General features: G+C 53.1%; 1 protein-coding gene across 18 annotated transcripts in view; it reads right to left on the bottom strand.

Moving 5' to 3' along the window:
• Positions 1 to 17,419, bottom strand: part of DNM1 (dynamin 1) — a 41,697-nt gene that overhangs the window by 2,642 nt on the left and 21,636 nt on the right. For 9 of the 18 annotated variants that reach the window (XM_072960194.1, XM_072960205.1, XM_072960203.1 and 6 more), the window contains exons 11-21: positions 14,110 to 14,196; positions 11,730 to 11,800; positions 11,492 to 11,543; positions 11,276 to 11,287; positions 9,138 to 9,251; positions 5,363 to 5,472; positions 4,546 to 4,657; positions 4,081 to 4,092; positions 3,546 to 3,716; positions 2,253 to 2,494; positions 1,672 to 1,887 (exon numbers count right to left, since the gene is read on the bottom strand). In XM_072960194.1, the coding sequence (XP_072816295.1) occupies positions 1,672 to 1,887; positions 2,253 to 2,494; positions 3,546 to 3,716; positions 4,081 to 4,092; positions 4,546 to 4,657; positions 5,363 to 5,472; positions 9,138 to 9,251; positions 11,276 to 11,287; positions 11,492 to 11,543; positions 11,730 to 11,800; positions 14,110 to 14,196 (1,199 nt within the window). Of the gene's footprint in view, positions 1 to 256; positions 259 to 1,671; positions 1,888 to 2,252; positions 2,495 to 3,545; positions 3,717 to 4,080; positions 4,093 to 4,545; positions 4,658 to 5,362; positions 5,473 to 9,137; positions 9,252 to 11,275; positions 11,288 to 11,491; positions 11,544 to 11,729; positions 11,801 to 14,109; positions 14,197 to 17,419 lie in introns of all 18 variants that reach the window. The other 9 variants (XR_012072284.1, XR_012072282.1, XR_012072283.1 and 6 more) reach the window with 4 other exon arrangements.

Genomic DNA, 17,419 nt, shown 5'->3' with positions numbered 1-17,419 from the left:
TGTCATGTCTCTGCCCAAGAGCCTTCCATGGCTCCCTACTGCCCACAGCATTGAGTCCCTCTTCTGTGGACTTTAAAGAATCTTTTCTTATTCTATCTGCACTCTGCTCTGGCCAGCAGCTCTCAGTACATCCCACACTAAACCTTTGCCCACCTGCTGTTCCTTACCCAAACGCCCTCCTGACTCCACCAACTGAGCCTTATCTCCATCAGCCCCAGACCTCACTGAATTCAAGTTGCCTTGAAGCTCCCCAGACTGCTCTCTCCTCTGAGGCAGGGCCATGTATTGCCAGAGGTTTCCCATGTGTCAGCCAAACTGGAGTCAGAGCAGGTACCAAATCTTACAGTTCTCTTCTTACACTTCAGCACAGGCCTGGGCATGTCAAATACCCTTAGGAATCTGAACTCATGTTGGAAGTTAGCAAAGAACTCCTATAGCCACACTTGCACTTAATATGACATCCCTATAGCCACCCTCTCCCTGATCCCCACACCAACTCTGGGAGAAAGGCAGAATGTTAAATATCATTTGGTAGAAGGGAAACTGGGATCCTGGAAGGGAAAGTGACTTGCCTAAAGGCCCACTCCTGTCCTGTGCTCCTGACCAACACCGTGCTGCCTGAGTTACCCCATCTGCCTTGGCCATCAGATCACCATAGAGCAAGCCCCATCTCTGCTTCATTTTAGGTTCATGGAGGCTAGGCCCATGGCCCTACTCTCCAGCCATCAGGAAACACAAATGGATGCTATTGGTCTGATGTGTTCTTCCTCAAAGAACATGGCCAGTGGAAACAGGACAGACTGAGTTAGATATCAGAGTGAGCTTCCTTGAAAGAAGGTCATGAATCAAGAAGGGATGAAGTAGAATCTTTTTCTCTGGAAGTCTCTGGAAATAGGGCAGCCTTCACCCACTCCTGTCCCAACACCCACCACACTGGTCCAGGCCAGGTAGGGCCAGAGGCAAGGAGAAGGAAGAAAACCATCAGGCTGTCCCAGGGCTCCCAGACCCCTGTCCCAGCTACTCCATGTTCTATCCCATGCCTGGGTGCCATTCTTACACTCTCACACCTGTGTGCACGCCCACACACACATCACACACCTTGCTGGTCACACAGTCACAGCCTGGCCTCTGTTCCTGTGGGCCAGAGGCCAGACAACCCCTTCAGACAGGTCCAAAGAGTCAGGACTGGGAAGTGGGGGCATCAGGGTAGCCCTGAGTGTAAGTAAACAAAATCTACACATCTGGAGAGGATTTGGGTTCAGATCCTCAAACCTGAGGTAGGCTCACTAGAGGCTGGGAGAGAGAAGTAGAGGATGGAAGGAAGAATGGAGGAGGGCGGCTAGAAGGGGAAAAGACAAGGGATGCAATGTGTGCGAGAGAGTGAAAAAGGAGGGAAGCGCCATGCAAGTGCTGGAAAGAAGGGGGCAGGTGGGATGAGCCCCACGGCCCCCTACCCAGAAACGACCACCTGCGGGACTCAGAGCTCCCTGGGGAGCAGGCTTTGCCAGCCCTCGGCCACACCCTCTGTGGCTCTGGCACCCAAGTTCCGAGTAACTTGGATGGAGAGGGCGGTCTCTGAATGACTAGGGCCGATACTCCAAAATCCGGCCCCATCTCCCTCCCGGCCACGCCTGCCGGCGGTCTCTGCCGCCGCTTTCAGCCCCTACTCACCTGGGGACCCCGGGCGGGGCGCGGTTGGGGCGCGAGGGCACCTGGGGGGGAGGACCGAAGGGGTCAGGGGAAGCCCCCGGCCTTGAGGGCACGGGGGGCGCCCCCCCCAGGGCGGACCCAGCAGGCGGAGGCCCAGGAGCAGGGCCCCGCGACCCGGGCCGGGCTGGGGGCACGGCGGGGGCTCGGCGCTGCGGCGTGGGGCTGGACGTGGGTGACCTAAGGGCGACAGGAAGAGAAGGACAAGAGAGGGAGATGAGCGGTTCCGCCCCACCCCGAGGCCTCGCCCCAAGCCGAGTGCCGACCACGCCCATGCACGCAAGCTCCGCCCCACCGCGCCCCAGGTTGTCGCCGGAGTTTAAGCCCGCCCCCAGAGGCTCCAACATCCGGCTCCACCCAGCCCCGCAGCCAGCGCTCCACGGCAAGCCCCGCCCCGCGACAAGCCCCGCCCCTCTCTAAGCTCCGCCCCTCGCTCCAGGTGGGAGCCGCCCCGGTGACGCGGGCGCGCCACTGCCCGGTCCCGGCCCTCCTCCCGCGGGCCCCGGGCTGGGGGGCTTTGGGGCCGTGGGGGCCGGCCCTGGTACCTGCGTCCGGCCGGTACGCTCTGCACCTGCAGCCAAGAGTCGTCCACGGGCGGGGGCATGGGCGTGCTGACAGTGGTCGTGTTGATGTCGCCGATGATGCTGAGTGCCTCCTTCAGTGCGTGGTACATGCGCAGCATCTCGTCGCGCCGCTGCGCCTGCTCGGCCGACTCCTCCATCAGCGTGTTCTGGTCCCCACACGAGTACAGGTTGGCCAGCAGTTCCGAGAAGATGAATTCCTTGGTCTGCGGGCGGGCATTAGGAGAGGGCTGGCATCTGATGCCTGTACCAATTTGCCAGCCTGGCCGGGCCCTACTAGGACTGGGAACTCGGGGATGGGGCTCTGCCACCGCCTAAACTCGGAGATCTCCCTCGCTCCCACGCCTCCCCTCTTGCCCTTTCTCAGATGGTCCAGCGAAGAAAGGTGAACTGTTCAAGGTCACAGATTTGGAAGGACACTCAGGGCCTATCATGCAACTAGGACACCTGGTTACTCAGCTTTTTTGTCTGTAAAATGGGGGTAGTTAGCCCTTTCCAAGGACTTTGCTCCATTGGACCAAAATAAGGAAGGCAACAGTTTAAAATTTTCTGAGCCCTGGAGTAACAGGTGTGAATGTGTTCCTGAACTGAGTGAAATGTGAGTCTCTGTGTGGAGGGGGTGGGGTATGTTCTTAAAATCCCCAGATGTTACCTGGCCCAGGCTCTGGAACATTCATGGTGAGATGCTGAGGTTTTTTAATGCCATAGGCCTGTGTCTCATTTATTCATTATTTACATAACATTGAGCACCTACCACATGCCAGGCACTGTGTTCTTATGCACTTTATATTCATTTAATCCTCAATTCTATTTTTATCCATATTTTACATATAAGAAAACAGAGGCTCAGAGAGGGTAGTTCATTTGCTCAAAGTCACACAGGGAATTTATGACAAAGTTAGGATTCCAGCACAATTCTAATTCCCCTTGGGCCATGTTTTTTCAATAAGCCACAGGTGGAAGTTGTTCTGTGGGGGGTGTATTTCAAAACATGATTTGGGAGTTCTTTAAAAAGGCAGATTTCTAGCCTCTTCCGAAAAACATTTAAGCATGTTTGGAACAACTTGGGTGTGTGAATCTACAAAATAACATACAAAGCTCACATTGTATTTCTACTGGATAGCTCTGGTGTGAACCCGTGCCTCCCTCCCCAGACCAGTCTCAAGGGGCTAGCCTGTGCCCACCCCAGGCTAACCTCGCTACCCACCTCTCTGGTCCCACAAGAGCACCCGCCCCACCACGTGGTGGTGCACCCACATTGTTGATCATGAGGTGCATGATGGTCTTAGGCATGAGATCCCGCACAGTCTTGTTGACGATGGCCATGTATGAGTCCACCAAGTTCCGGATGGTCTCCACCTGCCGCTCCAGCTGTGGGTCCATGGAGTGCATGAAGTTGTCTGAGCCGTTCTCCTCGGTCTCACTGGCCTGCCATTAAGAACGGAGGGTATCAGGGTGGCTGGGCCCTCAAAGTCAGGTATCAGGCATCCCCAGGGTTCCAGCCCCTTCAAGGGTGCCTTGAACACTGAGGCACAGAGAGAAGCAACTGGCCTTAATACAAAGATACCAGCTCCCTTGTAGCTCTAGGTCTCTGGGCTCTGCCCACCCCAGTGCCTCTCAGGATCCCAGACTTTCATTCAGCCTGATCTTGGCTCTGACTCTAGTGCCTAGAATTCTCCTTAGTTTTCCCAATCCACAAATTAGGAAAGGATATCTCCAAGGTCCCTTCCTGATTCTAAAGATCTGGCGCCAGCCAGATGCCTGGCAGAAGGTGAGGGAAGGGCGCACTCACTTTCTCTTTGTCCTGAGAGGGCCACACCAAAGCCATAGAGGTCACCACACCAGCATTGCCACCGCCACCACCACCGCCACCAGCGAGCCCAGCCGAAGTAGACACACACAGAGGAAAATAGGAGAGACTGAGTGAACCCAGGGCACAGCACCCAACTATAAGGTAACTCTAGACATTGCCACAGTGAAAGAGGGGAGAAAAGTGAAGGCAGTCACAAGAAACCACCATCATATGAAAGGGATGCCAGAAATGCCATCTGTGGCAGAGAAAGGGTCAGGTAAAACTGCGCTGGAGAAGAAGGGAGGAAGCTTAACTCTGATCCCACTCCAGGGAAAGTAGGGGGAGGATCCCTGCTATTTCTGAGCCCAAAAAGAGCTTGAAAATATGAAATGACTTGGCATCACTGAGGATGGCCCCCAGGACCCCCTATTTTAAGCATCTTTCCCCCCCTCCCTTGCCACTCACCCCAACACGCTCAGGGTACACGCCAGCCCTCAGGAAGGAGGCCTTCCAGCTATCCACCTCCTCCTGTGTCTCACAGGCCAGTTCCAGCTGCCGATAATCCTTGTAGACATTCCTGCAAGATGAGGCAGATAGTGAGGGGAGATGGGGCATGTGTGGACCGGGGTCATCATGCCTGGGGGGCCAATCCTGGCTTTCTCATTTCCCAGCTGTAGCAAGTCGCTTCCTCTCTCCAAGCCTCAGTTTTCCCACCTGGAAGATGGGTTAATAATAATTCCTACCTCCTAGAGTCATTGTGAGGATTCAGGGAAATGAGCAGTGAAATGCTCTATTAGAAAGGGATTGGGCCCTTATAAAAGGGGTACTCATGACAATGCAGTCCCTAGCTGGGAGCTCAGCCCCCACTGGCCCCCTCCCAGGCTTTCCCCTGATGGCAGCTATATTGACCCCTCATCTCCAAGTAAGAGAAAGTCCACAAGAGTCAGCCCTGGGTTGGGAGGTGAGAGGCCTGGTACTGCCACTGGCCCCTCTGGACACTGAACAACAGGAGAAGGGGACCAGTATCTCATACAGGGCAGGTGCTAACCAAGAGATTGTAGAAGGACAGGAGGGAAGGAGGGAAGGAGGCAGGGAGAGGGAGGGGGAAGGGAGGGGGGCAGAGGAAAGGGAGATCTTGACATGAAGTCTAGTACAGAGTAGAAACTCAACAAATATTTGACGAATGCATGACTTGCTGCAGGGCTTGGGGCAGGTCCCTGTCCCTTCTGGATCTGTGGGCCCATCTCTACTCCCCACGGCCCTGGTAGGGGCCGGCAACCACCTCTGCTCCGTGTTGAAGAGGGCAAAGATGTGCTTGCTCGACATGAAGCCCTTCTCCACGTCCCGCAGCTTCAAGTTGTCCACGGACAGCATGTATTTCTTCTCCTTCTCCTGTGGGGAGAGGTCAGAGTGATGGGTGAGGTTGGCATCGTTCTCTGCCACGCACAGGTGCTGTCTGATGAAAGCCTGGCCGTGGAACCCTGGGCCTGCCAGGCGCCTTGGCTCCTGTAGGCACTCAAGGTATTCCCACCATCTCTGCATCCATGCCAGAGCCTAGGAGCCCGGGGAGGCTGCAAAGCTCAGCCTGGCTCCCACATCCCGCCCAAGCAAACCCTGGATGCGAGCCAGGGACCCCGCACTCAGCCTCCCTCACCCCCGGCCTGGCTGATGGGGCCTGCTTTGGATAAGCCTCTGACTTCATTTCCTGACTGGAGAGACAGGGAAGGGGGGCCACCCAGTCCAGCAGCTTCAAAGGGCTGGCTCAGACCACTCCCCACAGCCGCCCTTGTGTTAGCAATCAGGCACACAGCACAAGCCTGGACATGGTGAGTCTGTGTGTGCAACGTGTGTGGTTGTGTGCTTGTGCAAACATGTACACGCCTAAGCCTGTGTCCTCTCACCATTGTGTGTGTGCCCATGTGTTCCTGCGTGTGCACAAGTATGCCTGAGGAGGTGCCAGCCTGGCTGTGTGTGCGTGTGAGCATCTTTGTATGTCTACACACTTATGCAAATGTATGTGGCGATTGTAAATGTCTATGTTTGCACGAATGTGCCTTTTGGACACATGCTGTGGGTGCACATATTTACATGCATATAGTCTGCATAATGGGCTGAATATGTTTGGTTTATCTGTATCATCTGGGAGGGGTTATGTGTATCTGTGGATAGGCGGGTGAGGGCCAGACCTACGTGCACATATGTGTATGCCTGGTGTGGGCCGACATACGTCTGTAGCCTGCACTGTCCAAGGGAAGAAGCTCAGGGATCTTTGGAAGAGGTACCCCAGGATGGGGCTCTGGGAGGAGGGGGTGTGTTTCTGCTGCCTGTACCCCACTAGCCCAACAAACACGACAGGGCCCATGCCCAGGGGCGGCGTGGGGGAGGTCTGTGTGGGTGTTGGAGGACTCAGAGCTTGGACATAAACCTCGCCCAGGATTTCGGGTAGGGGGCTGGGTTTAGGAGGACCCTGCTCCTTGCCCTGGCGTCATCCTGCCCACCTCCCTCTGTCCCCCACACCCGCCTGGCCCGTCCAGCCACATAAAGCCGTCTTTATGCCAGGCGGGTGGCCGGGAGCCCCAGAGGGCGGCTGGGGGAGGAGAGGAGGAAGTTGCACACGCGGCTAGGGAACATCTGGAAGCATTCGAGGGAGGCCCCGCCGCCACCCGCCCTGCGCTCTGGGGTTGGACACTAGGTAGGAGCAGCCTCCTCCTTCCTGCCGGCCGGCCCCCTCCCCAGGCCCCTCCTTCCCAGCCACAGCTCCGGCTCACCCCTGCCACGTCAAAGGAGGCAGAAGGGGAGTCAGAGCAGAGAGGGGACCCCGGACTGGCTGGGCTGGGCTGGACTGGGCATCTTCAGGACATGGGGCTGAAGCTCTCGCCCGCCGAACAGACACTGCTGCCTGGATGGATCAGAGGACACCTCCACTCCGTCTACCCAGTGTTTAGACTATCTGTTCAGGACTCCCAAATTGTACAGTAGTCTGCACATTGGTTAGGCTGGGCTGGGTTAGACCCTCGGCGCCGCCGCTGGAGAGCTGGACTGACCCCCACTCGCCATCCCAGAACCGGAGCCTGGAGCAGGGACAGGGCCTGGGGGGGGCAAAGGGTGGGCTGGGAGGTGGCATAGAGGGATGGGGGTGCCACCCTTCTGTGGGACAGGGTGGGGGTGCTGATGGGTGGTGGAGGAAGACTGAGAAGATGGGGGGGTCAGAGAGGGCTGGGGATGTGGGCGGCCGCCTTGCTGCCCAGAGGGCCACCCAAGTCCCAAAGACCAGATGGCTGGTGGATGGGTGGAGAAGGGAGACAGATCACCCTCCCCCGTGCCCGGACCACCTCCATCTCCTCAGCTGTTTCAGTGCTAAACATCCATTCACTTCCAACACATATATGCAACCTCACCTCAGCATGAACACCCTTGCAACACAGGAACATACATTTCCACATTCAGACTTTAAATCACGCATCCATGTCCCGAGCACACACACATCACAAGTGCATGCACACACACACCCACTTACAATGGAACACTGGCCCTCTCCCATCCTTACACCCCCAATACAATACATATTCTCAAATATTCCACATAAGGCCCCTCCCTCCTCAAGCCCACTCACCACACACACACACCTACACAAACACACCAAACACAGGCACACACACCAGAGTCAGGCACACATGGTCTGCCCCCACACACATGCAGACCCACATATACCAAACATGCCCAGAGGCTTATCCCCCAAACCCTCTCCTATAAAACACCCACATACCATGTCCACAAGTCTCATACATCCCCTCTTCCCAGCACACACTGCCCACACCTACTCCCGCACCCAACATACACTCAGTGCCGACTTCCACAAGACTCAACTCAAAGGTACACACAAAGCTTAAAAAAGAAGCCCCCCAAATACAAGGATGGGGGCCCCACCAGTGTAGCCAGTCGCTGGCCCACAGCCCCAGGTCACACTGTCCGCTGGCTCTGTGTAAGGAATCTCAACACTGGAGCATCAGGAGTTGTGGGGCCAGCAGTTGGCACCCCTGGTCCGTGCGCTCATCTAGGGAGCCTGCCTGGGCGGCAGAGCAAGAAGCAACCCCCACACCCCAGCGCCACCTCACACCCCATCCCTTCCAGGGGCCCCTGTGCTCTGGAAGAGGCCAGGGTTGGGGTAATGAGGTCCAGATGTCTTGGCGCCCCTGACAGTGATGACAGAGGGCCCTGCCCAAGGTGGGGAGGGGGGCCCTGCGTGGGGCGACTTGGAGGGGGCAGGGATCAAGGAGGGGTCCTGGAGACCAAAATCACAGGCTATCACCCCAAACTCCGCTGCCCTGTTGAGCGCACCCTCTTCTCCAACAGCCCCTTCAGGAAGAAGGGGGTCCCTTCCCCCACTGCTTGGCCAGCTGGAGTTCATTACCACAAACGCCCCCACCCCCCACCAGCCCTCCCTGCTCTCTCTGGTCACCTCTGGAATCCAGATGTGGAAGCCAAACAGACATGTTCTTAAAGGAGACCAGCAGCAGGGGAGGGAGGTGGCCGGGGTTCCATGTGCCCTGGGGGGCAGGGAGGGGTTTGCCGTGGGGCCTCTGCGAGGCCTCATCACTCCTGGCCCTGCAGGCCGGAGGCGCCCTGGGCATCTCCCTCTGACTGCTGGGGTCCAGGGGACTGGGGTGCAGGGGTTAACAGGGTGTCTGGCAGCTGGACTCCTGTGTGTCATGGGTCTGTGGGGGCCATGGAGGAGGAGGCACGCCCTGGAGCAGGAAAACAGGAAGGCTGCAGAGTTGGCGGGGTCAGGGAGTGGGGCCCAGCACCCCTGCCCACCCTCTCCAGGGCGCTCAGCCCCAAGCTCCCCAGCCCAGCCGAGCCATCTTCTCCATCCAGCCTGGAGGAGCCCCCAGGATTGCCTGCCTCTGGTCCTTACCTCCCACATCCATCCAAGGTCTTTGATGGGACTTTAAAATACCCCTGTTGAGTGGTCCAGTCCACTCCAAGGCCATGGTCTGGTCTGAGCCTGACTTTGGCCACCAGCCAAACCCCTTGATGACCAGCGGCCTTTTACTTACCTCGTCATCCTTGTACCAGGACAGATTCTCAGCAGTCAGCACAAACCAATACTCCTTGGAGCCCCCCTTCATGATGCCGATATTGTTGATGGTCAGCCAGCCTTTCCGGATGACCTGGAGGGTGAGGGGGAAGGAGGTCAGTGGGCACAGGCCAGGATTTCTGGGGAGGATGGGGTAGGCCAAGAGAGACACTCAGAAGCCCACCCCTCCCCAAGCTCTTGGAGGCCTGGCTGGGTCGATGGGGGTGGGGGCCAGACCTGCCCAGGTTTGAAACACAAGTGAACAGAGTGGATGACAAAGGAAGGAAGAGGTCAGCTCAGGATAAAGAGCCTTCTCATAGTCAGAGCCATCCAAGAAGGGGACTGGTGGCTTTGGTAGGGGAAGAGCTCCCCACTGCTAAAATGTGTGCAAGCAGAGTTTAGGTGGCCAACTGGGCAAGACAACTCTGAGTATCTTTTCAGCTGAAGAGTCAATTTATTCAGACTTGTTTCTGACCTCAGGGACTTTGCACATGCTCCTGTTGACTCTGCCTAGAAAGCACTGCCTCCTGTTTGCTTGGCAAATCCTACTCATTCTTTGGGTACGAGCTCAGAAGTCACATTCTCAGACAGGCTCTCTCTGGGCCCCCAGTATAAATTAGGATCCCTACTATAATCTTTTATCCCTCCCTTAAGTTTTCTTCTATGATGATGTCTGTAGTTTTAAGTGTGTGTGTGTGTGTGTTTATCTGCTGATGTCAGCCTGTCTTGCTAAATTGTGATTCTCTCCCTCACTGGTGTATCCTAACATCTGGCAATGTGCTCACAGATAGTAAGTGATCGATAAATATTTGTGGCATGAATCCATGAATGCTAGGTAGTGGAGTTCTAAGAATCTTTGCTCCCCAGACCCCAGACAGGGGTAGGGTGGTAGGGAGTGGGGATGGGGGAAGGGGCTAAGCACAAATTCCCCAGACCTCTCTTCCCGGGAAAGCCCAGAGGAACAGGCAAAGTTACTTTTCACAGCAGGAAGCAGCTGTCCCTGGGACTGTCCTGAGCCAATAACAGGGACACAATAGCCAGGTGCCCCATGACCTCTCTCTCTCCTACCCTGTCCTGGTCTGAGGATCCCCTCAGTGTTTCGTTACTGTCTTTGGAATTGAGTCCGAATGTCACACCCTGGCCCTCCATCTCCCTGATCTGACCAACAGACCTCTCCACCCTGCTCCTGCCCTGACTCGCAGCCTTTGTCCTTCCTCAGCCACCCCAACCTGTGCCCCACTTCCTGCTCATCCAAAGCCCCCTTCCAGAGCCCTGGAACCAGGGACCTTCTGTTCCCTCAACTCCCACCTTGCCTGGGTCCTGACCACAATCCCAGGCCTCCAAGGGACAGGGTTAGAGTCTGAATCCTGTCCAGGGACCAGCACAGTGTAGGCACCAGTGAGTGTTTGCTGGACCAAACTGTCCTGGGATACTGTATTCATGAACTCCTTCATTCTATTGAGCAGCTACTGTGTGCCGGGCACTGCCATGGGGGCTGAGGCTTTACTGGTGAACAAGACAGACCCTTGTAGAGTTCAGGAGAGAAACAAATATGATACTAGTAATCAAACAAACCCCTAGGTTATCACAAAGAAACGACGGCCTCCAGAAAAGCTCAGACTCTATGGCTGGTGGTACAAGTAGGGTTGAGAAGTGATGTTTCAGCAGTGAGCTGAAGGACAGAGCAGGTGAGGAGGCACCTGTCTCTTGACACTTATTCATCTCTTTATTCAACGTTCTGATAGAGATGCCAGCTTAAAAACATGTTTCTTTCTCTTCCATCCAACCATCCATCCATCCATTCATCCAAAAGATATTTAAAGAGCACCTACTCAGTGCCAGCCCCCCGCCAGGCATTTTCACCCACCCCAACCCACACGGTCTACCTCTGGGTGAAGCTGATGCTTAGCACATGCACACTCATGGAGAGATTGGTGGGACCCTGCGTGTGGCTAAGCCTTGCCTCTGGCCCAAGAGCATGTGTGCACACCCATGTGCTGGTGTGCGCAAGCAGCTCAAGCCAAAGTACGCCCTCTTGACCCCTGCACATCCACACTACGAATGGGTCCCCTCCTCCCCAACACTACACAAACCAAGAACCCCAGTCCTGGTACTCACCAGAATCTCATCCTGCAAAGAGGTAACCATAGCAACCACGAGAAGCATCGGGAGAGAGGAGAGAGGGTTACTGAGGCAGAATGGGAGGCTTGTGGCTGGCATCTGACAGGCTCCCTGGCCCGTGCGGGACCCTTCCCCATGGGGGAGGGGCTCTTAGAGCTCGGCGTCCATCTGGTACCCTCCATCCCTCGGGCTGGGTCACTGGGGTTCACTCACCTGGTTCCCAGAAGCCTTCTTCTTGTTCATCTGGTTGCTCCTTTGCTGAGCACTAATGAGGAGAGAAAGAAAAGTCTCGAACTCCTCTCAAGAGGCCCAACTTCATTGCCACTGCTCAGTGGGCACCAAACCCAGAGGGTTAACCCAGCAGGCCTGGGTCCTACCCACACACGTGCGCACACACACATGCACACACAGTCACAAGAGATGTCACCTTCTCTGACCAGGAAGCACTCACTTGGCAAAGCCTATGAAGTCCTCATGGTTGGTATTCATGTAAGCCAGCTCAATATCGATGAGGAGCATGACCTTCAAGGATACACAGGTCAGCAGGCAAGTGGGAAAGATACCACAAAGTTTTAAAATGCATGAAAAGCTGGGAGAAGCATACTTGCAGCACATACAGAATCCATAGTAAGTAAATCTATAATCCATAATAAATGTATCCATAATAGTATCCATAATAAATAAAGAGTTCCTATAAATCAATAAGTGAAAGAGAAGAAACACAGAATTGTCAAAGAACATGAATGGGTAATCCACGGAAGAAATGCATATAACTATGGATACCTCAAAAAAATGCTCCCTCTCATTAATAGAGAAATGTAAGTGAAAACAAGACCCTTTTTAACCTATCAAATTAAAAATAAATATTAATAATGACCAGTGTGGGCACAATTGTGGGAAGACAAATTCTCTCATATACTCTTGGTGGAAGCATAAATTAGTATCACCTTGTTGGAGGGCAGTTTGGCAATATTTGACAACATTAAAATGCATATATTCACTTCTAGAACTATATCTCACAGAGAAGCTCAACAAGTCAGCGAAGATATATGTACCAGGGTGTTTAGTCTGGTGTGGTTTGTAGCAGAGAAAAACTGGGAACAAGCCAGTGGCCAGCAGAAGGTGAAATAGGTTATGGTATCCTCTAAACAATCCAGCAGTTTACAGCTGTTCAAAAGAATAAGGATGATTTCTAGGTTCTGGCAAGGGAAAAAGTCCTTTGCAAATAAGAGTGATGGAATTTGTAACTGAGTCGCTGCATGGGAGTGACATTCTTGACATACACTGTCGGGTTCAGACCCAGGCCCTGCTGCTTCCTGTGAGCCTGTCCTCACTGAGCCTAAAGTTCCACAAATGAAGTGTTTCTGCCTCCTGGGAGTGGGGAAGACACAATGAGACGAGGAAGGTCAGGTATCTGATATGTAATGGGTTAGCTACCATTATCTTTAGAGAAAAAGGCAAGACACACGGCAGGATTGTGTTTCTTTAGGACTTAGAGGTAATCTGGAATCTATACGTGCCTGGGAAAAAAGTCTGGAAGGGGGCACACCAAACTTTTAATAATGGTTATTCTGTGGGAGACTGGGGGCAGGGGAGAGAGAGTGGAGGAACATTTACTTGTAATTTAATGACTTCCACATTGAATATTTTGTTGAGTATGTATCACTTTTATAATTAAAAAAGAAACCAATGAGGATTTAAAAACACAACCTCAGCAACAAAAATATGAGTGACTGGGGACAGCACCATTGCGGAGAAAGGGTGTATGAGGATGGAGGCTGGGAATTGGGAGCCAGAGGTAAATATAGACAGGAGGATGACAGGGAGACGGACAAGGAAAGAGGAACTGCCTGTGAGCTCTGTGAGTGTGTGCAGACATGAGGGAGCCTGCTCACCTCTGCTCTGCCCAGCTTAGAGGCAGCATTCAGTGACTATGTTGTGATTGAATGAACGAACGAATATTTGATAAATAACTATGTAAAAGGAAGTGGGTGCACACAAGGGGTGTCTGGTGACCCAGAAAAACAGCAAATAAAAAGGCCAAAGAGAGATGACCAGAGGATAGACTGCCAGAAAGCTGAGAAGCAGATGGTGGGATTGTCAAATGAAGCAGCTGCTGTGGAAAACAGTATGGCCATGCCCCCCAAAATTAAACAGAATTGCTGTATGATCCAGCAATTCCATTTCTGGGGATATACCTCAAATAATTGAAAGAAAGGTCTTAACAAGATATTTTTGCATCCATATTCATAGCAGGATTATTCACAATAGCCAAAAGGGGGAAAATGGATAAATAAAACGTATATCCATATAACGGAATATTACTCAGTCTGAAAAAGGAAAGGAATTCTGACACATGCTACAACATAGATGAATCTTGAGGACATTATGCTAAGTGAAGGAAGCCACATAACAAGCACTGTATACTTCCACTTACATGAGGTCCCTAGAGTTGTCAAATTCATAGAGACAGAAAGCAGAATGGTGGTTGACAGTGGCTGGGGGAGGGGGGAATGGGAGTGACTGTTTAATGGGAATAGAGTTTCATTCTAGGAAGATGAAAAAGTTCTGGAGATGGATGGTGGTGATGGTTGCACAGCAACATGAATGTACTTAATACCACTGAACTGCACACTTTAGAATGATTAAAAGAGTAAAATTTATGTGCTATATATTTTCTCACAATAAAAAAAGAGAGAAAGACAGAAAGTTAACATGAAGAGAGAAAGTATAAGGGAGACTGAGACAGAATAGACAAAATGGGAAGAAGGAGGTGAGTCCAGGGACAGGAGTGAAAGGCAAGGGGAGAAGGGGCGCTGCTGTGGGCTCACCTGCTCCTTGGTGCGACCCTCGCGCTCTCGGATGTGCGTGGTCACGATGCGCTCCATCTCCTCCCGCAGCCGAGGGTACTGCTGGAGCTGGGGAAGGGCGGGAGGGAAGAAAGCCACGTACACAGGGAGCACAGGCAGGGAGCACCCAAACCCCACCAGAGTCCAGGGATCTAGGGCGTGGGGTGGGAGGCACACGCGGGATGCTTGAGAGGCGAGGAAGAGACAACTGGGGTCCCAGGAAGCTGATGGCACCAAGCCACGGCCACCCCTTCCTCCAAGTGTGGATTCCAAACGGCAATTCAAGGGTCTTCCTGGTTCCAGGCCCTCTTCACTAGCCTACCTGGGCAACTTCGTGGGGGAGGGCAGTTGCCAGGCGCACAAATGCCTTGGGAATCAGCCTGGTCCTTGGCCGCCATCTTGGTAGCAGCCATCTTGGAAACAGACCTTATGATAGAAGCCTTTGTTTGGGGCGCCCTTAGCTCCCAAATCTTTCACTGATCCTCAGGGCTACCCTGGCTTGGAAGCACAGTTAGGTGGGGGAATCAGGCAGGTAACAGCCTACAGAGTACTATCCAGGGAGAATCTGGGGAGGGTAGGGCCCAAGGTGCCAGTTGGCCTCCTGAGTCAGGCTGTGGACAGGCAATGATCTTTGTCAGAGCTGGGGGTGGGGCACAGGGGAAAACCAGCAGTCACACAAAGGACATGCAGGAGGCACAGGCATGCAAGGGGGTGGGGGTGGGGCATGCAGAGTGGGGTGGGGGTGCCAGCAGCATGAGCAGTACCCTGCAGGGGCATGGGTAGGCCCCAGGCCCTCTTGGTAGAATCCACCAGTTTTCCCTCCCTTTGCATGCCCTGGCCTGGCACCATCACCCCCAGCCACATCTGCCTGGCTCTGAGCTGGCCAGCCAGCCAGTCTGTCTCTACTGCACTGCTCCCGGGTAGGAGCTCAGCTGCACCTGTTTTCCCCCTGTTTTCATCAACTGAAAACAAGGAGGAAGTTGCTCCAAACCCTTCCCCCTAAGCATGTGAACTCTGCCCTCAGCTCAGCCAGGCTCTGGGCAAAGCCTAGGTTGACTCCTCCTTCAAGACTCTGTTGAATGTCACCTCTTCCAGAAGGCCTGTCGGGACCACCTGAGGTCCGGATTAGGGGCCTGCCTCCATGTGCCCCCCATCACCCCAACCTTTCCTCACCAAACTGGATTGTAATTGCCCTTAAGGCAGGGGCAGGGCTGGGCACACCACCAGTGCTCAAAGACGGCATGTTGGAGGAATGAGGGAATGAATGAAGGATGGATGTTTTTGCCCTCCTTGCCAGGGTGAGTGGACATGGACTCCTCTGCCTCTGACTCATGAACCAGCAACTCCTGGGAGACAGGGGCTCGCTCAGCTGCGGACGGTGGGAGTCTACCTCCAGTCTTGCTGCCCTGCCCTCTACCACGATGGGGACCAGGCCAGGCAAAGCTAGACCCACAACTTGTCCCTTTTCCCGTGCCTGGGTCAGGCCCCTCAGGTGGATCCCCCTATGTGGGAAAAGAGCTGGAGGTTAGCATGCCTGGGTCACAGGTCGTGATTCTGAGTGTAAGATGAAGGCCAAGGAGATGGGGTGGGGGGGCATCGGAAGAGGCAGGAGGGTGGGGAAGAAAGCAGTGCCCTGGATGCCGGCCCAGGAGAGGCAGGCTTGAGAGATGCCACATCCCTCCCTCCTCCCCCTGACCGTCCCATGGCTGTGCCAAGGGTGTGGCTGATGTGGCCTAGCACAGGGGACCTGGGAGACAAGGCAGCCTGGGATCAGGGGCTTAAAAACAAATGCTGGCTGGAGGGGCCCAGTGGACGCTGCTGCCCCATGAGGCTCAAAGATGGGCTCTCCTCCTCACAGTCTCTGGGTTAGGGCAGAGTCAGGACTGAGTCACCGCCACCAGAAGACCTCCTCTGAGATGGTCCCAAGTGCTCGCCCGGCACCCCCACCCCCAGAGTGAGGGGGAGCAAGGAGGAAGGAGGAGGGAGCAATTTGCCAAAGAGCATGACCAGTTCTCCTTCGAACCGCCTGCATCTTACGTTTGTCAAGTTTTCCACGTGACAGGGCAGCCTCAGCCCCTTCGAGAAGTTCTGTTCCCTTTGAGCATCTTTTTCCATTCTGGCTGCATCTGAGCATTTCCAGGACTTTCAGCCAATTTTTTGAAATGGAACTTTCCTCTCTCAGTTCTTGGCTAAGTGGGACAGTCAGCCTGGAGCCCAGGGTTTAGCGGTCAGAAACGCAGGCCCTGGGTTCAAAGCCAGCCCCCTGCCCTGCTGACTCTCCTTGGAAAAGTGACTGGACCTCTCTGAGCCTCAGTTTCTCCATGTGTGAAATGGGGGTAATAACAGCACTTCCTCTCTTAGGGTTGTTGAGAGGATTGAGCAGCATACCCTGTGCTTGACATTAAACTCCAGATTTCATCTTTGGATCCCAGAAGGGCTAGGCATAATCAGCAGGAGTGGCTTGCTAAATTGAGAAGACTTGGGGAGGAAAACTGATAAAGATGAAGACGGGTGAATTTTACCATGTAAAGAAAAAATTACTATGCATTAATCAAAAGGCAAATTTTTTAAAAGAAATCATTGAAAAGCTTCCTTTCTAAAGTTTTTGTTGATCAATTTTCCTGCTCAAAAAATCTACCAACTCACTGTAAGAAATCTGAACACGACTAATGACTGTGAAGTAGAAATGAAAAAATGTTTGTGTTCTTTGCCTTCTTAAAATGATGGTGAGCAACCATGCCTTTGGAATTTTATCATTTATATATTGTTATATTATGTTATATTATATACATTATATATATTTATCATTTATGTAAGTTATTTCCACCCAAATTCTGTAATTCTTTTCCAAAACCTGTTTTTTTTTCACCACAGTACATTGTGGAGGGACACATAAATGGAAATAAATATCCCTTGCCGTTTTAACAACTATAGTTTTTCATCACCTGTGTGATACTTTCTATAATCAATCCCCTCTTGATGGACATCTGGGTTGTTTCCAAGATATTACCCTTTACACTAATTAGTGTTTTTTGGAATGCAATTCAGCAACGTGCTCCACAGTTTTTAAAAGTTTATATCTAGTAATCAGTCTTCTAGGAATTTATCCTAATTTAAAATAGTCCTAGAGAAAGAAAAGTAAAATTCTTTATATACAAGGATGTTTATTGCCAGGTTATTTATTTTTTATTTTTAGAGGTTTTTTTTGTAGGGGGAGGGAGGTAATTAGGTTTATTTGTTTCTTTTTAATGGAGGCACTGGGGATTGAACCCAGGACCTCATATATGCTAAG

The sequence above is a fragment of the Vicugna pacos genome, chromosome 4 (genome assembly GCF_048564905.1).
Source record: "Vicugna pacos chromosome 4, VicPac4, whole genome shotgun sequence".
Lineage (NCBI taxonomy): Eukaryota > Metazoa > Chordata > Mammalia > Artiodactyla > Camelidae > Vicugna > Vicugna pacos.
This window is presented reverse-complemented; position numbering and strand designations above follow the sequence as displayed.